Below are 27441 nucleotides of genomic sequence, written 5' to 3'. Positions count from 1 at the left end.
CACCCACCGCCTGTGCCTTGGAGGGGGAACGTGTAAAGCAGCATTAGGGGTCGGGGAAAGGGCAGGGGCTACTTTACTTTGTCTTTGAGCCTCGGATTTCCTGTCCTAGGAAACCGCAGCATTTCCCACTCCTGCCCCCGACTTCAGCAGGGAAAGGAACTTGATGAGGGGCCCTCGGGGTGCAAATGCCTTTAGTCCCAAATGTCCTCCTCGCTACAGAATGAACCAGTTCCCCTCCAGCTTGCCTCCAACCCAGGACGCAGCGGGGCTCAGGCGACCCCCAGTGGGCAGTGAAGATGAGATCCTCTACATCCTTAGGGCAGCTCAGAGGGCCACTCAGCGGCCAAGTCCGGCCGGGGCGGGCCGAGGGCGCTGTTTGAGGTCACCCTGGAGACCGGCCTCAGAGTCCAGTGGGAGTGCGCCGGCGGCCGCCGGCTGAGTGAGGCCCGGGAGACCGGAGCCGCGCCGCGCGCAGCGTCTGCAGTGAACGAGCCGGAGGTCTGGGAGGCTCCGGGCGAGGCCTCCCTGCTGCAGGTAGGGTCGCTCTCTCTGCAGCGCGTCAGGACAGGGGGCAAGGGATCGGCCCTTTGTTGAGAAATGGCCCGACTTGGCCCCGATCTCTCAGTCACCTTATTCCTCCTCTCCCCAACAAATAAGAAAACATGATCCCAAATTTGGGAACTGAAAGTCGGACCCAACCGCTCGTCCCCTGCCCCATTGCATGGCTGGGCTTCAAGAGTGGTGGCCAACGCAGAGCTGGCCAGCAAGGTCATCCCCTGACCCTGGGCGGTCTTCCTGTGGCTGGCCGCACCCATGAGGACCTCCAGGTCTCAACTCTGGCCTTTCTTGGGGAGGGGGCGGCCTGCAGGGCAGCTTTGGAAACAGCTGAGGTCGAGATGGGTCTACGTGGCTTTGCAGCAAAACCTGAATGACCCACCTAATCAGGCCGTGTGTCTTCCCACACTCATAAACACACACACCTTCATACACACGAACACAGGCACCTGCACACACAGAGATGCACACTCACGGGTACACACTCAAGGACGCTTATACTCACGTGCACACACACACCACGCTTCCTCCCACACCCACACACAGCACCTCTGCTCTGACACTGATGCCATTGGGTTTTAGGATATGTTCATGTCTGCCCTACCCACTCAACTGCCAGCTCCTTGAAGGCGTGGATTTTCTTTTATTTTTAAGCTTTGGTGACTAGCACAGTATTTCCTTACTGGGGCTCTCACATTTATAGATTGTGAAATAATTTAAATGAATATCTAAATTTGTAGGTAGGCAGTGAGGCATTAGAGTTATAGTCTGGGAAGTCCATAGTTAGAGTCTGGGAAGTTATAGTTCTGGGAAGTCCTTTGCTACTACCAAGCTCTTTAACAAGTATTAGTAGGAAGGAGGGAGTTTTTCAATAAATTATTTATTTAAAAGTTAAGTCCTATTTGCTTCTTACAAAGTATGTAAATGTTGCTCGAGAAAACAAAACAACAGAAAATCTTTGAGAAGCCAAGGTTAATTTTAATTTTAATTTATTTATTTATTTTCTAGCCCCCTACCCCTAATATTATTTTTTAAAGTCATGGGAGGTCAGGCACAGTGGTTTATGACTGTAATTCCAGCACTTTGGGAGGCCAAGGCAGGAGGATCACTTAAGGCCAGGAGATTAAGACCAGCCTGGGCAACATAGACCGTGTCTCTACAAAAAATTTTAAAAATTAGCCAGGTATGGTGGTGCAGGCCTATAGTCCTAGCTACTAGGGAGGCTGAGGTGAGTGGACCTCTTGAGCCCAGGAGTTTGAAGTTACAGTGAGCTATGATCATGCCACTGCACTCCAGCCTGGGTTACAAGAGCTAGATCCTGTCTCTAAAATAATAAAATAGGCCAGGTAGAGTGGCTTACGCCTGTAATTCCAGCACGTTGAGAGGCTGAAGCAGGATTGCTTGATCCCAGGAGTTCAAGACCAGCCTGGGCAACATAGACCCTATCTCTACGAAAAATAAAAAATTAGCCCAGCATGATGGCATACACCTGTAGTCCCAGCTACTCAGGTGGCTGAGTTGGGAGGAACACTTGAGCTCAGGTGTTTGGGGCTGTAGTGAACCGTGATCATGCCACTGTGCTCCAACCTGGGTGACAGAACAAGACCCTGTCTCAAAAATAAAATGTAACAGTGACAGCAAATATTAATTAGCCAAGTTATATTATGATTAAATTGGGGGGCAATACAAATATTGGTTTCTGATGTAGGATAGCATCTTTCTTCTATACATGCATATCTTTTGTCAATGACCTCCCTCTTCATCAGTTAAGCATTTTTGCTATAGATTAATATCTGCTTATGTAAATTAAGTATACTATTGCATAAATAAGCATTTTCAGAGTTATCATAGTTCCAGTTTTACTGATCAGAATAATAACAAATACTATATATTGCTCTTGAGGAAACCCCACTTCCCTGTTCAAAAATGGTAGGAAAAGTATCCGTGTACTTTGAGGTTAGTCCCTGTTATACTAAAATGTTTCCAGATCTTTCTTTCACTGTTTTACAAAAGTCTTCTTCCATAGGTTATGATGATGTCAGACAATACTAAAGACAGAGCAGCTCATTCATCGAAGAAAAGAGGGAGTATTTCTTCTCTAAGTAATCATGAATTTTGGCGAAAGGAAATTCATGGGCGCACCAAAGAGTGAGTAACTGTCTAAAATTGTAAAATCATTTATGGAATAAATAGGTTCGTAATGTTTATTAGGAGAAAAAAAACACTTCCTCAGGGACATAAAAAGAGATAAAATGGGCAAGTACAAGGTTCAGGTCATCTTTAGGGGCCATATTTAAAAAGAAAAAGAGAGAAAGCTTGAGTGATGTGTTAATCCTAGCAGCATTTTTGCTATTTCAGATTATCCCAAAAAACCCTCTGCTCAAAAGAAACACCACATGGAGTGTAAACCAGACTCACTTATATGTCTTTTGAGTTCTTCTCCTCAATATTTTATAACACAGGTTTTGCACTTTTGTAATCAATACATACACATACAATGTACTTAACATTATTTTATTTAATTTTGTCATGTATTTTCATAGTTTTTTCCATACCCTCTTAAATGACTGCATAATATTTTGTCAACTTATGATTCTGGGTTGCTTAATCATTCTCTAATTATTGGACATTTTAAGTTTGTTTCCATTTTTTTCTCTTTTACTATATGTCTCTGCTTGGTCATTTCCCAGAAGAATAATTAGTAGGTCAAAGGGCAGTAAGTAGATCTTTTGGCTCTTGCTACATGTTGCATCTTTTCTCCTAAAGATATGCATCAATTTTTAATATTTTCATGGCATTTCCTTTTGACTGCTGTTGGGAAGAAAACAAAACAAATTATGGATGTAGCAGTCAATTAATCATAGACTTTCGTTCTTAGTTTCTATAGGATTGGAGGATGTAGTAGATTGGGTATATATTGGGAAGCAGGAACTAGGGTATCCTGCAGAACAGAGACTAGAAGAACTGGAATAATTAGAATTCTGAAACCAAAATCTTTCTATTCTCAGAGTGTGTTAATGCTTACTTACAACTCCACGTTCCAGCCCTGGAAGTCTGTGGATTACACATACAATGTCTTTTACAAGACTAGCAATCCCAGCACATGTCAGAAGTAAGGGTGGGAGAATAATTAATCTTTGTGATTTTTGCTTCTAAGCTCTTCTGGCTGCTATTTCCAATAGTTAAGTGCATGGGTTATTTTTTAAATTATTTAAAACTAATTGTTAGCTTAAATTCAACGTACATTTTCCAAGAAACTATTTAAGTAAGAGTCTGCCATAAATTATGTACCCATGATATTTTTTTAAATACTCTCTCCAAAGATTAAATTGTAATCCCTACTTGCATGACTTTCATTTATCTTTTCCCCTTCAAAACAAATTTGTCTTATAGAATCAGAGCATGGCTACATTTGAAGAATTAGAGATCATTCTTTTTAACCTCTTATTGATGAAGTATAAGTACATTTTAAAAGTAACAAGAATACAAAAATCATATTTATCAATACATTAAGATAGATTTTTCACTGACAACCACATTTAAATGATAGCTATTTTGGTTTTGGATTCTCAAACAAAACATTTAGAATGGATCCTCTATTTGTACTTTTTTTCTTAAATAGCAAATGATCAGCTTCCAAATCCCCTTGCAATGCAGACTATTTAGGAGGCTTCCCCCACCCCACGCTAACTTGTATTAATACTTGCTTTCCATTGGCTTCCTCACTGTCTGGAATTAGACAGTACAAGTTATTCTCCTTCATGAATGAGGCTTCAACTAGTAGAAAAATTCTGAAAGCTTAGTGACTATCAAATGCAGGCATTGTTTTGAAATTGCAGTGTTTTATGGAAAAACATATAACTTTCATTTGAAAATTACTTTAAAACAATTTTGAAAGTATAAATTTCAATAATGTAAAACATTCTGAATTTTATTAAGGACTGAAATACATTATCTCATTGAATCTCCCCAGCATTAATCCTACTAGATAGGCATCATTTACACCACTTTACTATGAAATAACTGAAGTTTACAGGTCAAGTAACTTGACTTAATGATTAGGATACAGTCCCAAATCCTGACTATGAGATACAAAGTTCACAGACCCCTATCTACTTCCATAGCACCATCTTCCCCACCATCTTGCAGTCATCCTCCCCCTCCAGTCATACTCAATTATCCCTCAGTGCTCTATCCGGCCCCCAGCCATCGCCCCATGTTGCTTCCCCATGGGGTACCTCGACTCCTTGCCTGGAATGTTCTTCTTACACTATTCCCCCGGCTTTCTTCACTTCTTCCATCAGAATTTCACTTCATCTCCACCTTTTTGGGAAGTGCTGTCTAATTACTCATCTATGACCACCTCCACCTCCAGACCGGGTTGGGTGATCTGCCTTTCTTCTCCTACTGCTTTTGCCTTCCATATGCACCTATATTTGGTGACTTTCTCGTCTATCTCCTTCAATAGACTATGGACTTATTTTTTTAACAGTAACCACTCTTATAAAGAAGACAAGAAGAGTAAAGGCAGACCTCCTTGAAAAGCTGCTTCTTATATGTGGTATAAGATCACCATAGATTTAGCCCTACAGTCTTGGTCTCCGTGTCTGCAGCCTTCCACAGTTGTAACTAATGCTTCACAGTGATCCCCAGACAGAATGAATATCTAAAATGTCTTCTGAATTACAAAAAGAAGATTAAATTTATATTAAATATTATTGTGAACTGTTTTCAAGATTGGGTCTGTTTTTAGGTTATCTTTTCAATTTAATGTAATTTTTATGTTTTATTAAAGAAAAAACAGAAACATCTTAAGCTGGATCTTATTATCCTAACATGGTAACTGTTAGTGTGTTGGCATATTTCTGTTAGACCTGGACATACGTATATCAGACCCATACTGTCTGAGTCCAGACAGTACACTGCACAGTTGTCATCATACTCCATCTGTAATTTCAAATTACTTTTTACCTAAACAATTTATAGTAATAAGGATGATAATAGCTAAGATTTATAGAGCCCTTACCATGAACCTTATTTATGTACCACAGAAGCTCCATAATAGGAGTTGGCAAACTATGATCCAAGGGCCAATTCCAATCTGCATCTGTTTTGCTAAACATGGTTTTTACATAGGTGAAAAAAATCAAAAGGGGAACAGTTTTTTTGCAGCATGTAAGAATAATAAGAAATTCAAATCTCTATGTGCATAAAGTTTATTGGGACACAGCCATTCCTATTCACTTATGTGTTGTCTCTGGCCACTTTCGCACCGTAACAGCAGAGTTGAGTTAGTTACAAAAGAAACCGTAGGGCCTGCAAACCCAAAAATATCTGCTATTTGGCCTTTTACAGAAATGTTTGCCGACTCCTGCTCTATAAAGATAGATGTTATTATCTCCCCCATTCGACAAATGAAAAAGCAGAAGCTTAGACAGATTGAGGCTCCAAAGCTACAGAATTAGCAAGCAGCAAAATGGGCTTTTGTTTATTAGTCGAGTATTTTCATTTCCTGAAAATTGGCAATCCATGTGGCATTTGCATTAATAAAACTATTATGTTCATTCACCAGAACCTTCTGTTTCCCATCCACAGTAACAGCAGGTCTTTACAATGACATCTTTCTTGTTGGAAGCTCAGGCTTTGGCAGACACTGAACAGTGTTTGAACAGATGTGCTTCTCTCATTTTCTTAAAATGGAAACAGAAGCTATGAGGTCAAGTTACTTTCACAGGATCATGTGACATGATATCCAGGCTTGTTATCTGTGAGGCCAGGAGTTCCACTAGTAGATTAGGGACAAGGTTGGGGGCTGAACATTCTCTCCTTTGCCTCAAACCAAAATTACAGTGATGCCATGTTACCAGAACTTTCTGTATGGATCCCACAGCTCCCCATGTGAACCCACTGATGGCATCTAACATGCCAGTTAGGCCACACTATATGTATTTCTTCATTTATTCAGGATTTATTAGCTTCTATGTGCCAATTACTGTGCCACGTATTAGGCATATAAAGGTGAATAACTATAGGTTTCTAATTTAGGTAAGTTCATTTTTCGGGGAAACTGAGAGTTGCCTGGTAACTTTTTTCACATTTGTCTAGGTCTTCCCAGTAAAAGTGCCCAAAATGGAAATGATTGCATTCATTACTTCATTTCAACAGTGATGAATGTATTCCATCATTCAATCTATACTACTGTGAGCTGTTTATAGGCAATTGAAAATGGTGTTGCTAGAACAATTTCTTCATTTTGATACCTGAAGGAGAAGGCTAGAGATTAGAAGATCAGAGTTAGGAGATAAGTTGTATCGCCATCTACATTAAACTAAAGCCCCCAACAAGATCTGCCTGAGACACAGCCTCCCCCAAAAAGAGAAAACAGTTTGGGAAAACTGAAATGGCTACGTTTCCAAATGAAACCACAATAACAACTAATATCGTATTGTACTTTATAGGTTATTAAGCCATTTCACATATGATATCTATGTAAGTTAAATAGAGAAGATATTTTTATCCCCATTTATGTCTGTAAATGGGGAAATTATAGATTGTGTTGGCAGAACACTGGCTCACTGTATGGAGGAAAATGAAGCTGACCTCTTACCTTATACGCTTTGCATAGATAAACTCCAGATGGAAGACCAAAACGTGGAAATCTATTAACAAAGCTAAGAGAAGAGAGCACAGACCCATACCTTTGTGTTCTAGGAGTAAGGAAAGATTTCTGAAAGAAGATCCCAAAATGAAAACTCAAATCATAGAGCAAAATAACTTTTGGGTAAATATAACCACAATAAAATCTAGTGCTTCTGTTCAACAAAGGATGCAATAGACATAGTTAATAGGCTGGCCGAAGATACATATACGTTTTTTTAATCCTGCACATTAACAACTTATGCTAGGAAAACAATTTTTAAAATAGTCAAAGAAGACAGCAATTTTCAGAAACAAAGCCCAAATGGCTAAGCAGAATATGAAGAGTTGCTAAAACTCACTTTCAAGCAGAAACAATATAAATTAAAACAAGATACCATTTTGCGCCCATCCAAATGGCAAAACATGAGAAAAGAGAGCAATACCAAATGTTGGCAAGGGATGTGAGAGTAAAACCTGATGTCGCCATTTGGCAAAGAAAGTTAATAGTTCTCAGAAAATACAGGAGTGTGTCTGCTTTATCAGAGTAAGAACTTACAGAATAATGGCCCACAAAGCCATACGTGATCTAGCTACCTGACACCTTTGCAACTTTATCTCCGTTCACTCCTTTTCTTCTTCCTCCCTCTGCTGCTGGTCTCTATGCATTTTCTCAAACACACTAGCAGCCTTCTGTCTCAAAGGCTTTGCATGTGCTGTTCTCTCTTCCTGGTATACCTTTGCCTCAGCCATCCATGTGGTTCATTTCCTCACCTCCTGTCTTTGTTCATGAAGGCCTACCTTGACCACTTCATTTGAAATTGCACATCACATCTTCTCCTCCACCCAATTCCAAACTCCCTTAACCTGCTCTATTTTTTCTTTTCCCTGAGGCATGTATCACCTTTTATCATAATATATAATTTGTTTATTTAGGATTTTATTGTCTATTCTCTGTCTTTCCTTACTAAAGTAACAGTTCCATGGGAGCAGAGACTATAGTTTGTTTTTGTTTTTGTTTTTTTCAGTATTGTATCCCAAAGACCTAAAATGGTGCCTGGCATATAGTAGTCACTCAATAAATATTTTGTGATCATCGAATGAATAATTGTTGTACTTTATCAATTCCTGAGCAAGCGAGTTTCTTTTGTTCACAAATAAGTTAGGTTCACAGGTCTGTGTATGTGTTAAGTCCAGAGTGACCAGGGGCTTTCCTCTTAGAGACGTAAGATGTATTTACAGCAAATAGAAAAATGCTTGTTCAGATTTTTTTAATGTACATTTTTACCTCCATGTTGACACATTCCATTGTGCATCTATTTTTCAAAAACCCAAAAGAACAGTTTCATTTGTGTTGGAAATCTGTTGTAATAGGTCACACTCCTCCTTGATGATCTCCACAGCTTTGTAGAGGTATTCATGGCACCTGCACTCCCAGCATCACCTCTCTGATGATTGCCCAGCATGACACAGCTTTGAACCAGTGCATTTCATCCAGGAGCTGCAACAAAAGTTCATCAGCTGTGCTTGACTATCACCTACCTTGCTCTTGGATGAGCATTAGCTCAATAGGCTTCACACACTAACTCTGGTCTTCCATCCACATACTTAAAATTGTTGTGCTTTGTCAATCACCATTTCTGAATTACCTTCAATCACTCCAGAGCTGTGCTTTTCACAGGTTGCATGGTTCATTCTTTATCCTTCAGAATCACCCCTACTCAAAAAAAAGGTGTTCCACAAGAACATGTCATTTGTCATGTTCCTGCCCCTTTCATTTTTGAAAATTACCTTTTCTTTCCATTATAACCTTTGTCTTACTTGTAAAATGGAGCAAATAATGTGAGTAAAATACCTAAAAACTACGGGCATACTTTAGCAATATTGCAGGTTTAGTTCCAGACCATTGCAATAAAGTGTATTTTGCAATAAAGGAAGTCACATGAATGTTTTAGTTTCCCACTGCACATAAAAATTGTTTACGCTGTTCTGTGTGTAGTCTATTAAGTATTCAATAGCATTTTATCTAAAGAAAACATGTACATACCTTAGTATAAAAATCGTGTATTGCTAAAAATGCTGATGATCATCTGAACCTTCAGCAAGTTGTCATCTTTTTGCTGGTGGAGGGTCTTACCTCAGTGTCGACGTCTGCTGACTAATCAGGGTGGTGGTTGCTGAAGGTTGGGATAGCTGTGGCAATTTCTTAAAATAAAACAATAGACTGGGCAAAGTGACTCACACCTATAATTCCAACACTTTGGGGAGCCAAGGCAAGAGGATCACTGCAGCCAGGAGTTCAAGACCAGCCTGGGCAACATAATGAGACCCCCCCTTCCCTACAAACAAATCAGCCAGGCATTGTAGTGCCTGCCTGTAGTCCTAGGTACTTGGGAGACTGAGGCAGGAGGATCCCTGAGTCTGGGAGGCTGAGGCTGCAGCGAGCTTTGATCATACCACTACACTCCAGCCTGGGCAACAGAAAGAGACACTATCTCAAATAAAATAAAAATAAAATGAAACGAAATAATAAAATAAATTTTAAAGCTGGCCACATCAATGGACTCTTCCTTTCATGAGAGATTTCCCTGTAGCATGTGATGACGTTTGATAGCATTTTACCCACAGTAGAACTTCTTTCAAAATTAGTCCATTCATCTTAAACCCTGCCACTCCTTTATCAACTAAGTGTATGTAATATTCTAAATTATTTGTTGTCATTTCAACAGTGTTCACAGCATCTTTACCCAAAGTAGATTCCATCTCAAGAAACCACTTTCTTTGCTCATTTGTAAGAAGCAACTCCTCATCTGTTTAAGTTTACCATGAGATTGTAGCAATTCTGCTGTATATTCAGGTTCCATTTCTTCTTCAACCATTTTAAATGTTATGTTTTAACTGAAAATTTCAACTATACATATTCATGGGGTACACAGTGATTTTTCCATACATATAATGTATAGTAATCAGATCAGGGTGATTAGTATATCCATTATCTCAAACATTTAGTATTTCTTCACATTGGGAACATTCAATGTCCTCTTTCTAGCTATTTGAATCTATTATTTTCATCTGTGGTTACCCTACAGTGGTAAGAACACTAGAACTTATTTCTCCTATCTAGCTATAATTTTGTATCCTTTAACACTAATTCAAGTTCTCTTTCTATTTCCACTGCATCTGCAGTTACTTCCTCCACTGAAGACTTGAACCCCTCAAAGTCATCCCTGAGGGCTAGAATCAACTTCTTCCAAACTCCTGTTAATGTTGACACTTTGACCTCCTCCCATGAATCATGAATGTTCTTAATGGCATGTAGGATGCTGAATCCTTTTCAACTTACTTTGCTCAGCTCCATCAGAGAAATCCCCATCTATGACAGCAATAGCCTTACAAAATGAATTTCTTAAATCATAAGATTTGTGGGGTGAAAAGAAGCTGGAGAATGCATACAAAAATATAATTAGATAGAATAAGTTCTAGTATTCAATAGTACAGTAGAGAGATTATAGTTAACAATAATTTATTATATATTCCAAAATAGTTAGTGGGGGTTAGAGGGAAAAATTGCTGGAGGAATTTTAATGTTCCCAATACAAAGAAAAGATAAATGTTTGAAGTAATGGATATCCCAGTTATCCTGATTTGATCATTATACATTGTATATGCAGGGATCAAAATATCACATGTTCCCCATAAAAATATACAACTATGATACATCAATTAAAAATTAAAAAATAAGCAAATAAATAAATAAGACTTGAAGGTCAAAATTACTCCTTGATCCATGGGCTGCAGAATGGATGTTGTGTTAGCAGGCATGAAAGCAACATTAATCTCCTTGTACATCTCCATCAGAGCTCTTGGGTGACCAGATGCATTGTCAATGAGCAGTAATATTTTAAAAGGAATCTTTTTTTCTGAGCAGCAGGTCTCAACAGTGGGCTTAAAATATTCAAGAAACTATGCCATAAAACAGATGTGCTGTCATCTAGTCTTTTTTGTTTCATTTATAGAATGCAGTAGATTTAACATAATTCTCAAGGGCCCTGGGATTTTCAGGATGGTAAATGAGCATTGCCTTGAACTTAAAGGCGCAAGCTGCATTAGCCACTACCAAAAGAGTCAGTCTGTCCTTTGAAGCTTTGAAGCCAGGCATTGACCTCTCTCTAGCTATAAAAGCCCCAGGTGGCATCTTCTAAAAGAAGACTGTTTAATCTACATGGAAAATCTGTTGTTCATCAATGATCTTAGCTTATCCAATGACCTTAGATCTTCTGGGTAACTGGCTGCAGCTTCTACATCAGCACTTGCTGCCTCACCTTGCACTTTTATGTTACAGAGATGGCTTCTTTCCTGAAGCTTCATGAATCAACCACTGCTAGTTTCAAACTTCTTCTGTAGCTTCCTCACCTTTCTTAGCCTTTATGGAATTGAAGAGAGTTAGGGCCTTGCTCTGGATTGGGCTTTGGCTTAAGGGAATTTATGACTGGTTTGATCTTCTATCCAGACCGCTAAAACTTTCTCCATATCAGCAGTAAGGTTGGTTTGCTTTCTTATCATTCATGTGTTCCCTGAAGTGACACTTTTAATTTCCTTCAAGAACTTTTCAGTCAGGTGCAGTGGCTCTCACCTGTAATCCCAGCACTTTGGAGGCTGAGGTGGGTGGATCACTTGAGTTCAAGAGTTCGAGACCAGCCTGGGCAACATGGCAAAACCCTTCTGTACAAAAAAATTAAAACAAAATTAGCCAGGTGTAGTGGTGTGCACCTGTAGTCCTTGCTACTTGGGAGACTGAGGTGGGAGGATCACCTGAGCCTGGGAGTTCGAGGATGCAGTGAGCCAAGATCATACCACTGCACTCCAACCTGGGTGACGAAGTGAGATTCTGTCTCAAAAACAAACAAACAAACAAACAAAAAATCTACTTATTTGTAGTCACAACTTGGCTAGTTGTTCGCCCAAAAGGCCTAGCTTTCAGCCTATCTCAGCTTTTGACATGCCTTCCTCACCACACTTGGTTATTTCTAGCTTTTGATTGAAAGTGAGAGATGTGGGACTCTTCCTTTCACTTGAGCACTTAGAGACCCCTGTAGGGTTATTAATTGGCCTAATTTCAATATTGTTGTGTCACAGGAAATAGGAAGACCCAAAGAGAGACAGAGATGGGGAAATGGCTGGTCAGTGGAGAAGTCAGAACACACATAACATTTATCAATTAAGTCAGCTGCTTTATATGGATACAGTTTGTGGCACCCTAAAGCAATTACAATAATAACATAAAAGATCACCCATCACAGATCTCCATAACAGATATGATAATATGAAAAATCTAAAATATTGGGAGCATTAACAAAATGTGACATAGAGACATGAAGTAAGCACATGCTGTTGGAAAAATGATGCTGATAGATGTGCTCAATGCAAGGTTGACACAAACCTTCAGTCTGTAAAAACACATTGTGTGCAAAGCAGAATAAAGTGAGGCACAATAAATATGATCTGCCTGTACGTTAAAATCCAGCAAATTTGGTATAAACTAAATAGCTGCAAAACTAACTTATGTTACCAGACAAATAACATCATCTACTGCTGGGGGACAAGTTGGCATGCTTTGGTCTTGAGCATTACACTCATAAAAATATCCACGGATAGTCTTAGGTGGAAAGTTCCCAAGTAAAGGAGTTTCTATGCATATTTAATCTTATATTCTACATTCTGTTTTTTGAGCACAAGGGCTCTTATTTTTATCTGTGTTACCAATACTTCCCACTGTGCCTGACATGTTGTAGGCAATAAATATTTGTTGAAAGAATGAAGAAAAATGGAAAGTACAAATGTACAAATTTGTACCCTGATCTTGTTTTTCTCTGTGCACTCTGAAATATCACCACTGGGAGGCAGCACATGACTTTAGTAACAGCTTATCCGCCCCCCCAAAAGACACACTTAAATGATACTATATTTATAAATATGGTGGCTCCAGGCATTTCATGGTTACAAATAGAAGGAAAAGATGATATTCTGACCTTTAAATATACTACTTTAATGTTTCTAAGGCCAGATATGCATTCAATATTATCTCTTCCTGCAGCTTGAAAACATCTAGGTATAATAATAATATTGAAAATGTCTGGAAATGAGTTCTCAATACTAATTAAATGCTATTGTGGCTGATGAGAATTAACTGAAATTACTGTTACCATCTCTAGCAGTCATAATAAAAAGACATGCCTTGTGTTTATCTATGTAATTCAAAGACTGGTCAGCAAGCAAATTTGCAAGATGTTCTTAAGAAAAAATGAATTTCATTAAAGAGTAAATATGTTCTAACTTCTTTTCTTTTCTTTTTTTTCCTTTGGTGTTTTTTTGGTTTTTGTTTTTGTTTTTTGAGATGGAATCTTGCTCTGTTGCCCAGGCTGGAGTGCAGTGGCGTGATCTCAGCTCACTGCAACCTCCGCCTCCCAGTTTCAAGTAATTCTCCAGCCTCAGGCTCTCAAGCAGCTGGGACTACAGGCTCTAACTTCTTAACTTTTTCTTTTTTTGTCTTTTTCCTGCAAATAATCAGAATGCATACTGTTGGGTTAGCATGGTGGATTTCCAGTGTCAGTCAGGTACATATAAAGAGGATTATTTTTGTTATTTTGGACCAATTTCATGCAGCTACTTCTGTATGCAGGCTGTCTGTTTTCAGCAATAGCACATGTGGTTTCAGATATTCACTGAATTTTTCATTGAATTACAAGTTGTTACTCTTCCATCTGCAATAATATTAGTTAATTTGTTAAGTGTTCTCACCAGTGGTTTTGGCCAGACTTTCTTTTATTGCATTACTTTTCATCTACCTTTCTTTCTAAAACTTTATAACTCTCTGGGACACATTTTGCCAATTGAATTTTTTTCTCCATAAATGCCAACAAGCTGGTAAAACACAGAGACAGCAAGAACATTTTTTATATTTAAAAAAGAAAACTATAGCATTCACTTTGCAATGAGATGACGTGTCTAGAAGGGTTGTCATTGTAAACTAGGGAAAGTCTGATGATAGACAACTGAAACCCATCCATTTGTAAAGTTGTGATATATACCCCAAAAATGTATTGTGCCAGGTATATAGCACTGGTAATTAAAATTATAAATTTACTTTTTGGGTGTCTCACATATTAATCTTTAAAGATTTCATTGAGTGAAGCTGTTTATCAATAGAAAATATGCCCAGGTTTTTCTAAACCAGTATTCTGAATTGATATTGGCAATTCCCCAATTTTAAAACATAAAACTGTTTTATTTCTAAAAATTTACCAAGCCCATATTCTGGTTTAATGCTGTTTGCCAATAACCGCAAGTATTTTAAATATTTTCTCTCTTCCTTTTGTCTTTTCTCAAGGAATCAATATCTTATTTTTTTCTATTCAACTTTTTTCTTCTTTTTCACTCTCTCCCTTTTTCTAACCCATTCATTCTAATGTGGGAACTATCAGATCTCAGCTTTTTATAACGCCGTAAACACAGGTTTTAAAAAATAAACTTTTCCTGTAATTTTTTATGACATTGTAGTCTTAACTGATGCACAGTCAGCCTTCCAAGGCACAGAAAGCAATAGACTAATTATTTTCCCTCTGGAGGATAAGAATTTCCAGGCTTCACATGTCTTCACTTATCGGTGGGAGATAAATGATGAGAATTCACGAACACAAAGAGGGGAACGACAAATACTGGGGCCTACGTGAGGGTTGAGGGTGGGAGGAGGGAGAGGAGCAGAAAAGATAACTATAGGGTACTGGGCTTAATACCTGAGTGATGAAATAATCTGTAAAACAAAGTCCCGGACACAAGTTCACCTATATAACAAACCTTCACATGTACCCCCTAACCTAAAATAATAGTTTTCTAAAAATAATTACCAGATTTCCAGCAAAATATTGAAAATTTACTCCTCAAAGCCCTAGTTCCTTTCTAAAACTCATTCCAAGTTTTATGGGTTTTACTGGTTTTTGTTTTGTTTTGTTTTTTGAAACAGAGTCTTGCTCTGTTGCCTAGGCTAGCGTGCAATGGAATGATCTCGGCTCACTGCAATCTCCACCTTCCGGGTTCAAGCCGTGCTTGTGCCTCAGCCTCCCAAGTAGCTGGGATCTCAGGTGTGTGCCACCATACCCAGCTAATTTTTAAAAATATATTTTTAGTAGAGATGGGGTTTTGCCATGTTACCGAGGCTGGTCTTGAACTCCTGGCCTCAAGTGGTCTGCTCACCTCTGCCTCCCAAAGTGCTGGGATTGTAGGCATGAGCCACCACTGCCAGCCCCAAGTTGTATGATTTATTGATTACTTGTAGCATCCCACTTCCAGGTAGCAAACTCTGTATTAGACTTTCTATCAGTTAGATCTACTACTGCATATAATAATAAACATGAGTTTAAACAAAATAGAAATTTATTTTTCTCTTACATAAAATAAGTCTGAAGAGAGGAAGTTCAGAGGCTTCTTTCTTATCTGTGATCTACAAGGTCATCTCAAGACCCAAGATAGTGCTGAGTTCTGGAATATCCACATTCCAGTCACCAAGAAGGGTCAAAACAGGCTCCTATAGGCTGCATTAGTTCTTTTGAGGAACCTCTCAGAATTTCCACACAACAGTTCCACTTACATCTCATTGACTCGTAAGCCACATAGGCCACAATAGCACAAAAAGAGACTGAGAATTTGTTGTTAGTCTGCAGAGGAATAGTCCTACAAATGTAGGATTCTGCTACCGAGGAAGAAGGAAAGAATAACTTTAGAAAGTAAATAAGAGTCCCTGACACAATGTTCATTATAATTTTCTTTATAATAGTAGAATATTGGAAATAGCCTAAAAGGCATGGAGTATAAATGGTTAAATGAAACCCAGAATGTGCATATATTAAGTACTGTCTTGAAATTTAAAGTATGGTTTGCTATTTATTGACATGGAAAGTAATCTATGATACATTTTAAATTTACTTAAAAGCATCTCTAATATGAGCCCCTAGGTAAAATCAAATGTCTGAAGTGATTTTCTTAATGTTGACAGGGGTTAGAGAACCACTGGGGTTAATACATTTTGCATAATTTTACTTTCTTCTCTACGTTTTTCTGTATGTTTTGAATTTTTAAAATGAGCATACACTGTTTACATGATTACTGTGGAAATAAAAGGGCACTGAACAAATTCATCTTCAATAACTTAAAAAAAGTCAATCTGCAAAACTTTCTGTGTGCGCACCAATCTTCAACCAGTTGGGTTTTTAAGCTGCCCTTATGACATTTACCAGTTTCATAATGATAATAATATTAAGTGCACTGATTGTCAATCTTCAGTAACTGATAGTGAAAACAGTTTATCAAAATCCTTATTTGCTTTTATTGTCTTGGACTTTTCACTCCAGCTAATTTGAGTTTTGCACCACCTCTTCTTCTCCATGAATTTTTAATATGGTGTCCAGTAGAAAAGAAATTTTTATGAATACCTTCTGTATGTTTGTGCAAGTAAGTTTTAATTGCAGTGATTAATTATTTCATTGCCCCTATTTTCATTCTGTCAGTTATAATCATACTTGGGACTTTGTCACTAAGAGGTAAACAGGACATTTGAAATCTGTCTGCCTTTTATACATGAACATTAAGCCCTTTGCCTCATTCCCTTTATCTCTGAAATGGGTAGAATAATGAATCTTTTACTTTCCTCAGAGGATATTGTGAAAGTAAAATGAGATAATTCATGGGAAATGTTTTCCAAAGTTAAAAGTAGCACATATAGTAATGGGACAGACTGACTTATCTTAGAATCAAGGGATTTATGTAACATTGGGTTTTTTAAGCAGCAGTAATAGTCTTTGGTATTGCCCACAGCACCTGCAGCCAGTGTGGCCAAACAGGTTGGTTGCTACTTCAAAGGGCAGCAGTAAATTGAGGAAGGCAGGTGTTATAAGAATAAAGACTAAGTCACTCATCCAGAAATCCACCATGAAAAAAGCAGCCAGAATTTCTTCCACCATTTTCTTGCACTGAGTGGGTAAACCCTAATTTATCATGTAAGTTGTATTGCATTAAAGGATTTTTAAAAATAGATTACTCGTGATTTTCTTAAAATATCAATTTGTAAGAAGTTCATTAATTCCACACGGTGTAGAACTAAGCATTTTAAATTCCTTGCAAGAGAAAAGATCCCCAAAGATTAAGAGCAAATATCTCTTTTTTATTTAATTAAAACAAAAACATAGCCTGCTTAGAAAAGTGGTCACTCTGAACACACACACACACACACACACACACATGCTATTATATCCTCCCCTTTGAAATGACATCTGTCTTAACGTTCATTTTCACAGGTGGAGAAAATTGAGGGTGCAGAGTTCTGAGACTGTCATTAGTTGCAGCTGAATTTCCTCTGAACTAAATTGAATTAAGTAGTGCCAGAGAGACACTGGGGGCTCCTCTTTGCTTGGGTCTCCTGTTTAGCACCAGGATAAGCTCTATTGCCTTGATAATGAAAGCAAAACCCTTTTTTAATGTTGAAAAGGGTGATTGATGCTTATTAATTTATTATGGTTTTGGTGAATTGTGGTTTCCTTTACCACATAGATGAGTTTCTCATTTTTCTTTTCCATACTAAAGGGATTTTGTGAACTCCATATAATAGTGAACCCTTTATAATACTCCATGTGTATATAGAGTTGTTTCCCAACATTTTAAGCTTCCTCATATGTCTCCCAGCCCTGTTTGTGAGCTTTGTCTACTTTGAGGAGAGGCTTTATATCAGTGGTAGAGACACGATTGGCAATGGATTTTGAAGTATGTTCTGTTACCCCATACACATACATCAACCCAGGATCACTTTCTGGATAATTTGATGACCTGAGTAACTGCCCTGGGCTTCAGCCATCACATTGAGGCCTTCTCCAAATACCTCCTTTGCATCTTAATGTTTCCATTTCTAAAATGTTTTAGACTTTCCATATACCACTGGGATATTTACATAGGACTTACTTGAAATTTTCTGACAAAACTTCATCTTTGTAACATTTTAGCTTAAAGCAATATTGTATTTTGTTGTTATTGTTATAATAATGACTAAAATTCGTTTTCTCCCTTGTTTTTAGTTCTACGAGTACCGTGTCTTACATGGATGAACCTAGTCAGCGTGATGATGTCTCTCGCCTTACAGTTCAGATGGAAAACACCTATCAGTTGGGTGTGTTCTTTTATCTCTCACTCCTATTTTAAACTTCTAAACTGGTGACTGATGCTTTTAAAAATGATATTTGATAACCTGGCATTGTCTTCAATTCTAGCACAATATAAGGGACTTTAATGAATTGAGTGATTTGATGTTGCTTTAGTTTCTTCCTCAGCAGAATGGTAGCAACACCCGCTGTCTTACTTTTCTTTACTAATGTTTCCCAAATGCCAAGCAATTCACTGGGTGGCACTGATATATACAGCATACTACTGACTTAACAAATTCACTGAGTATTTCTGGGTACATAGAGAGATATGACTTAAATGAAAGAGATAAGTATTGATGTTTTAGCCAACAAAACCAATCAGTGTTGTTAATAGGTGAAGGAAAAAAAAAAAAAAACTCAAAGCAAAGGTAAATGACTCATAGTCCCCTGTTGACAGAGATGTTTATCCATTACCACTGAGGTTTTGAGTCTTTGAAAACAAAGATCTTTGCACCTGCCCCTATACTCCCAAGTGGAGTCCACGGCAAATATCTTTTCCCACCCATGTTTCCTCATAGACCCACTTGTTTTCTCTAAACGCGTACCTGCCCACTATTATCTGAATTCATATATAATTACTGCTATATAGAAATTCCACAGAGATTTACCAAGGGGCAAAGGAAGACTCTATGGGCCAAGGTGATTCCATGTGTGGCCAGTTAACCCCGAAGAAAAGTATAGACCATCAGCATGTCCCCTTCGGCCTTGTAGCCAGTTTTCTACAGGAATCCCCAAGACTACATAGATTACACGGCTCCATAATTAGCCAATCTACTGGTATTTTCACAGTGCCTGTGGCCGACAGCTAATATTCCTGCCATCCAATATACTTTTATACTTCTCTGGTAACTTTAGTAAATTTCCTTTGAAATTCCACCATTGTGACCACTTTTGATCCTAGCATTCTGATGAAGCTGGCACTGGCTTTATAGATAGAGCAGTGACTGATTCTAGGATGGCATATAACCATGGTCAATCCAATCAAAGCCTTTGAGATTAAATTCAGAAAATGTTGTTTGGCCTGTTGCAGAAGAACATAAAGCCCTGAAACTTGAAGGAATATAGGAGCTTTGGCAGTGTCTGCCATCTTGCCCTGACTTGAAACTCAGAGAGAACAACAGAATCCTGATGGCATCATTTGAGTCCTAAATCCAGTTGACTACCCTTTAAATTTTCAGTTAGGCAAGCTAAGTTTGGGTCAGGTTTTCCCTCACTTGCAACTAAAAGTTCTTAGCCATAAGGTGTCTATGACTTTGAGCTGTGCATGCTGGAAGGGTTTGAATCAGATTTCAACAAGATGAGGCAGGTGAAATGTGAATCCCTATGTTTCTACATAAGGATATTTTTTGCAACTTGTTTTCTCAAATAAAGTATCTTATCAGTTTTAGAAGTACTGAGTATGAACCATATTAGAAAAGTAATTTTAGAAAAAGCTTAGTATAGATGAAATACACCCATATTTTCCTACAATAGTCTATGTGATTTTTTAAATAATTAAAGTATTTTATGCTTGACAATTCACTTTTTAAAGCATTCAACCATCCATTTTAATAATACTTAATCAAAACTGTATTTCCACTTCTACTTGTTTCTGGGTTTATTTAACATAGTAAAGGTATTTTGTGGATGTATTAGTCCATTTTGCATTGCTATAAAGAAATACCTGAGACTGTAATTTATAAAGAAAAGAGGTTTATTTAGCTCATGGTTCTAGAGACTATACAGGAAGCGTGGTGCCAACATCTGCTTCTGGTAAGACCTCAGTAAGCTTTTAGACATGGCAGAAGGGAAGGAGAGTTGGTGTGTCACATGGCAAGAGAGGGAACAAGAGAGAGGCCAGGCTGTTTTAAACACCCAGCTCTCATGTGACCTAATAGAGGGAGAACTATAGAGCAAGAACTCAGTTACTACCACTGGGACAGCATCAAGCCATTCATGAGGGATCTACCTTCCTGGCCCCAACACCTCCCACCAGGCCCCACCTCCAACACTGGGGATCGAATTTCAATATGAGATTTGAAGGGGACAAATATCCAAACTATATCAGCGGGACTTTGGTAAAGAGTTTATCATATCTTTACAATGTAATACTGGCCAGAAAAGTGGAAGGAAATATCAGCCAATATCACCAGCACTATTATGTTTAATTAATTTTTCATTCTGTTTGATAAGGTTTGCATCATCTAAACACATCTTAAATGAGAGCATTTATGTAAATAATTACAGCTAAAAAAATGAGATGAAACATGAGTAAAATTCATGAAAGAAAAAACGGGAATAGAAAAGGAAACTGTGTTTCTTATAATAAAATACCATTTACATACTCCTCATTAATTACTAAAACAAATATCAAAGAAAATGCAGGCTGTAGCATCTGTCATATCTGAATTTGAATACTAATTTTGCTAATTCCTTGAGCAAGGTATTTAGCATCATTGAATCTCAGTTTCTTCACTTATAAATAGGGATAATAGTCTATACATCATAGGGATGCTAGGTAATTACATCAAATGATGTAATATGTTTAAATCTCTCCATTCATCATGTTACTACTCCTGAATGTGACTGACTCGAGGACCTTACTATAGATCACTAAGAATAAAAACCTTCCATGATATTCATTGTAACTTCATGTTAATTATGGAATAAGTTTTCCACAAGACTTTTTCTGAAACTATGAGTATAGTGGCACCTGGTTGTTTACAAACACGAACTGCGAGCACCAGGCCAGACTAGAACTATTGGTGGCCATCTTTGCTACTACATCAAGACAGCCTGCCTTGAGAATGAAGCCAGCACAGTGGAAAGTAGATTCAAAATACTGAGAGAGAGAGATTATTTGAGTTCAGCTTCCATGAAGTGCTTAGGCCCTGTCTCTATGTCAGGTTTTCTTAGACCCTGTCAATCTCTCAGCATTGATTTTGCACCACCCCATGGGGGCCTTCCCAACCCTGCAGGCCTCACTGTCTCCCAACTTACATCCTCTTTCATCTTGCTACCTTCTCAGCAAGGTAAATCCCCAATTCTTCCTTCAACATGCAATAACTACAATAACAGCAATAACACTAATAAGATCACATATCTAAGGAGTGTTTTATTGTGTGACAAGTACTGTTCTAAATATATTCAATATATTGTCTCATTTAATTCTAAAAAAAAAAATATGTAGTAATTCTTATTATTACCCCAATTTGGGGTAGTGGAGGCCCACATACATTAAGTAACCTTATCTTTAATTTGTAAGGACAGGTTTTGTTTGTTTTTAAAATTTTTTTTGTCCGGATCCTTCAGGTCTTTGCCTTTTGATTTCTAAAACATGTTTTTTCTCCTAAGGAAAAAAAATCTCAAAAAAGAAGAAAAGCTTTGCCATTCACATCAGTTGACTCTGAAAGTAGTTTTAGGAGCTTATTTCAGAAGTCAAAAGCTGAACATTGATGGATGATTCTGGATGTTTAGGGGAAAGGTAACAAAGAAGTAAGAAAAGAATATTTTATTACCATATTTCAAAGTATTTTCAAAACAGAATCTGGTTAATGACTTTTTTTTTTAATCCAAGCAAAGTGTGGAAAGGGCATTGGTAGCACTGTACAATGGAACTACTGGAAACAGACTCAAGTGCCACCAGGACCCTCTTTCCAGCACTAACCTGTATGCACTTTCTTCTGTTTGGGTGGCCTGGCCTCCTTTCCACCATGAAAAACATGGCCTCCAGCAGGTCCTTAGAGTCACATGATAACTTTTGCTACCAGAAAGAGGCTGACTCTTTTTTCCTACTTGCAGTTTAAAATAAAAATTCCAAGAAAAGACTCTCATTGTCCTGGCCCAGAGCATTGTTACCCCTGGGTCAATCAACCATGCCCTAGGCTTGGGTTTGCAGGAGGTGATGGGGCGATCTCTAAGAACCACTTCACCTATCCAGATTCATTCTCCACCCCTACCCTGCCATGATTTAAATGGAATTCAACAATTTCTATATTATCATGAAAATAAAAATACCATTTATAGAACCTCAAGAGGCTCACCTAACTGCACTGCAGTCAGAGGGCTATAACCTTCTGGTTAAGTTCCGCCAGTGGGAAACCTCAGCAGAGAGGCAGAGAAGTGTGAGGTGGAGCTGTTTATTTCCCTGGCCCCTGCCTGTGAGTTCATCACAGCCTGGTTACATTCCTCAACCAAAGGACAGAAACTGCTCCCAGGGGAACCCTCTCCACACCACCCTTCTGGGATCTATTAAAAACTCTTCCTCTATTCCCCAATCCTGGGGTTGGGGGTGGGCTGACAACGTTACTTTCACTGGCTGAGAGCTACTGCACTATCCCTTGTGATTTTCTACATCCCACTCAGAACTTCTTCCTGGAATTATTTTAACTATAGGGTGCCATATGTTTCCTTTGACTCTGACAGATACAGTCATCCCAAACAAACACTTATAAATAGATATTGACAACTATTAAAAGAGAATTGAATAGAATTCTTGATCTCATTCCTTCATCTTTATCAATTCAACAAATAATGATTGGACTTCTCTATGCCAGGCCCCGGGCACATGTTCATGTCATGCAATGACATTAGTATATGACCAAAGTGATGATATGGCTAATATTCCTGGGATGCAGGATAAAGAAGATTCATCTGAAGCTTCTCCTCTGAACGTGGATGAAGTGTGGTTGAGAATATAAGCTCTAGCATCAGATAAACCTGGGTGTGCAGCCCAGCTCTGCCTCTGTGTGTGATTCTGGGCAGGTTACTCAATGTATTTAAATCTCTGTTTCCCCACCTGCCAAATGGAGATAACAGTGAGATTCACCTCAGAGATCTATTGGAAGACTATATAAGGTAATATAAAGTGCTTATCACACTGCCTGACATGCAGCAAAAGCTTAATAAAAAGTATTCATTATCATACATGTATACAATATATAATCATATATCATATATAGTGATTATTATCTATAAAATTTGTAATTCTATTTAAATTCAGAAATCATACATTAAAAATTTCTTATGCCTTTAGCATTGTATTAGACTCTGAGGAGGATAAAATCCGAGCTTGCTTACCATATAACTGGAAACACATGTATGCTTTAGCCAACATCAAGTGGATTAGGAGCCAGGATGGCAGTGGGGACCCAGTGCATGGAAAGGAGGGACATTGTCCCAAAGGAGGGACATTTTTACCTGACAGGAGATAGAGTGCTACCTGGAGAAGAAGACATTTGAGATGGTCTTGAAACATGAGTGGCTGTTTCTCAGATGAACAAGATGGGGAAAGGTATTCCATTTGAAAACGAAAGAGCAAGAGTAAAGACACAGGAGCACCTTTATAGGCAGATGAAGCCTGTGAGGCTGGAGCAGTCTGCAAGTGGGGCACTGTGGTAGCGGAAGAAGGGGCCATAGGGAACCACAACTTAGACCTCGCTAAGGGGAATATCACTTAAGATCTGGTAGATAGATTGGAGCAGGAGATACAAGAGGCAGAGAGCCAGTTAGAAAGCTGTTGAGACTTTGAAGTATATCCCTAACAATGGGGCCTGGGAAGGAAGAGACTTTCAAGGTCAAACCCCAGCAATATTGAACACACTTTTGAGATGGTCAGGTAAATGTATGAAAATATTGTCTTCTTGTCCCAGAGCACTTGACAGGAAATCTAATTAGAGCCACTTGTTTCTTTTAATAGAGTCCGCCCAGAAGATTAAATCCCTCCATGTCTCAATACTCTTTTGATTAGCCTATGGGGTGGGTGGGTATGATTTGAAATGACTTTTTAGAAATAAATTTTATGTGTATTTTCAGGTCCTCCCAAACATTTTCCTGCGATCATTGTCAATCATATTTTGAAAGATGTGTTAACCAGCTATCTACAAGTAGAAGAATATGAACCAGAGCTCTGTAGACAGATGACTAAAACCATTTCTGAGGTACATGTGTGATTTGCCCAAAGTGTTAACATTGGCTAGAATATTTGCTACAGTGCAATGAACCCTCTACTTTTTTGATGAGGGGAATTAATTTGCAGTAACAGTTAAAATGCATATTTATAATTAGGTCATATTCTACAAATATGAGTGTGTGTGTGTGTGCACGCGCGTGTGTGTATACATAAAACCTTTGTCTAAAACAATCATGTGCATCATTTGCGTGCATTATGTAAAAGTGTATAAAACTGCCCCATTTATAAAAGTGTTTATTATAAAAGATACAACATTTCAATGATTGTTTTCTCTTCACTAAGGCAGCTTCTTTGAGTGCCATCAAATACAGACTTTAAGCACGTTTCTATTTTTACCAACCCCAGGGCTGGAACTTCATCAAGGTTTTCTCTACTCTCTTTTTTATAACAAACTCTTTAATAAACATTAATGATTAGTTATATTACAGGAGACTCCAGATGTATGGTTCCTTAATTAGACATGAATAAGACAGTGTAACTCCAATGCCAACATTCTTTGACATGAAGCCATCTTAACATAAATTTTCAAAGAATGTAATTTATTAAATTCTGTGCTCTGGATTATAATTATTTCGTGTATCTTAGAAAAGGTAGATTTATTGCTGGTGTTATGATTTTGTCCCTGAATGTTCTATCTCAAGAGGACCATGCTTGAAGGGAATCATAGTTATGGTTCTACAACAATTACTCAAAGTATCTACAATGTATCATGCTATTAAATTAAATCCCCTATATTTATAACAAAGGTTAATACTTTTGAGTTTCAATGTAGCTAAATGAAGACCCTCCCTTTTTTTACATTTCTAGGTTATTAAAGCCCGGGTCAAGGACTTGATGATTCCACGATATAAACTAATTGTGATTGTTCACATTGGACAACTGAACAGGCAGAGCATACTTATTGGAAGCAGATGCCTCTGGGATCCTAAAAATGATACCTTTTCATCTTACGTTTTCAGAAATTCTTCTCTTTTCGCTCTTGCAAATGTCTATGCAGTTTACCTTGAGTGACTGAAAATAAGAAATCTAGCTCTTACTTTTGAAAATCCTGAGGCAGACTGTATGTCTGTATACGAAAGTTTTACTGCCAAAAACTTTGAGAAAGAAACAACACTGATATTTCAAGCAACTGGAAGCTTTTGAATTTTTTCATATTCTAGTAAAGATTGGGGGCGGGGAGGGTAGCACAGAAAGAATCTTGTTTTTCTAAAGCAGGAACTTGGTCTTGGTTTTGCTGGATTGTTTTCCATAGACATAGATTCTTATTAAATATTTGTTTTGGTACTAATTATTTTAATTATTCTTTAATTAGAGAGTTACAATTTCCTGCATTGGTTTTTAATAAAGAAAAGCTTTAGAAAAACTATGGCTATATACCCTGGCCAATAAATGATAGCAGAATATTCAACATGGGTACACACAAATGATAAATAATATGCCTCAGTGCTGCGTATAAAATAATACTGGTTTTCATTTTGTACTTAATAAATTGAGCAGCATTCATTAAGTGCAATTATTGTTACATGTACCTGACAGTTGAAACTGCTGAGGTAGAATTAATGGCTTCATAACAATTATCGTGGTCCCACGGGCTGCAAGCTAAAACTAGAAGCTCTTGTGGCTTGCCTGCACTTTACACAACTGTGGGAGAACTGAATGTTGGCTCTTCAGTAATGGAAACTATAAAGTGAATAAAGGCTTTTTGGGGCACTGAAGTAGACATTGTGATATTAAATATACATGATGCTTAATACTAAATGTGTCTGTAACACATAAAATCATTTATTGGAAAGAGACATCGTTTTTAAATATCCTGAGCTAACAAACTTTTTCACAAAATATATAGCTGGCACCTTAACAAATAAAGCATGTGTATTTACCATTTTACTTGTATCAATTTAATACTAAAGTGACCCAGTGAGGATTTGAATAGATGGGCGCTAAAATTTACAAGGCTGAAATAGCTTATTATTCTGCTGGTTAATGTATCTTATGCCACGGATCATTTATTTTTATGAAGCTTTCAAGTCTTTGTGTGCAAGTAAAATGATGTTGTGGCGTTGTTCTTGGATGGTAAGTGGACAGCCTAGAGGACATTTATTAAAGGTCAAAGACAAATTGTACACATATGGAGAAAATTAGCAATGCTGTAGTCTTAAGGAAAAAATAATTTGTCATTCATATCAAAAAGAGTTTAGCGAATGGAACACCAGTCAATGCTTTCATTTTAAAATGTTTTTGTGTCTTACTTTTCCCCCAAAAACGACATATAGTAAAAAATTGATACTTTTAAAATCCCTTTCTTTCTGCTATTGTCTGGCTTTTAAAGTGATTATTCCAAATGAATTTGTCAATTTCCACTATTTTTTTTCCTGTTAGTGCATTAGTGGGAATATGTCTATGTAATAATTTATCACAACCAATATTTGTCAATCTCCACAGACCAGTTTTCAATCTGGATTAGATTACAAGTATAATAAGTAAATGAGCTTCATATTTTCATGACACATTTGTGAACATCTACCTTCATGGAACGACAGCGGGGGTAATCATATCACAACTTTGTATGAATAAATCAAAATGAAGAAACTTCTTTAACATATAGAAAGTCTATTGTAACAATGACTGTTTCAGAGTTCTAAATTCTAATCCACGAGATAATTTCTTACCATCTTCCCCAGGCTGTGTTGAGAATCGAAACTGCAAAACATGATGGCAGTTAAAAAACAAAAAAGAGAGCAGTTTGCCAGCATATTGCCACGCACTGTAATTCAGATACTCAATGATGAATTCTAGCAACTATATAGCAGTATAAGAATACACAGTAAAAGCTCACTCATTGCAACTAACTTGGGAGAAGCTAGTTATCACACAGAACCTTATTATGAGAAATTTTTAAAGAAATTCTCACACAGAACCTTATCATGAGAAATTTTGAAAGAAATGACATTATAAATTTGAAGGAATTCTTTTACTTTGAAACACCCTGAACTTCCCTGGTATTTTTTTCTTCTCCTACAGTGCCATCCTTCTTCCCAGACCAGCCATGCCCATCCC

At 37.8% G+C, this 27441-nt stretch overlaps 1 protein-coding gene across 1 annotated transcript; it reads left to right on the top strand.

The window, feature by feature from the left end:
* Positions 1-371: 371 nt before the first annotated feature.
* DYNLT5 (dynein light chain Tctex-type family member 5) lies at positions 372-26986 on the top strand. The gene is made up of 5 exons (XM_001092984.5): positions 372-534; positions 2582-2703; positions 18309-18400; positions 24228-24352; positions 25192-26986. The coding sequence occupies exons 2-5, from the start codon at positions 2585-2587 to the stop codon at positions 25393-25395; spliced, it is 540 nt and encodes a 179-aa protein (XP_001092984.3). The 5' UTR covers positions 372-534; positions 2582-2584; the 3' UTR covers positions 25396-26986.
* Positions 26987-27441: the final 455 nt, after the last annotated feature.

This window comes from Macaca mulatta, chromosome 1, assembly GCF_049350105.2.
Source record: "Macaca mulatta isolate MMU2019108-1 chromosome 1, T2T-MMU8v2.0, whole genome shotgun sequence".
NCBI classification, from domain to species: domain Eukaryota; kingdom Metazoa; phylum Chordata; class Mammalia; order Primates; family Cercopithecidae; genus Macaca; species Macaca mulatta.
The sequence above is the reverse complement of the archived record's forward strand: the minus strand, read 5'-3'. Positions and strand labels throughout refer to the sequence as shown.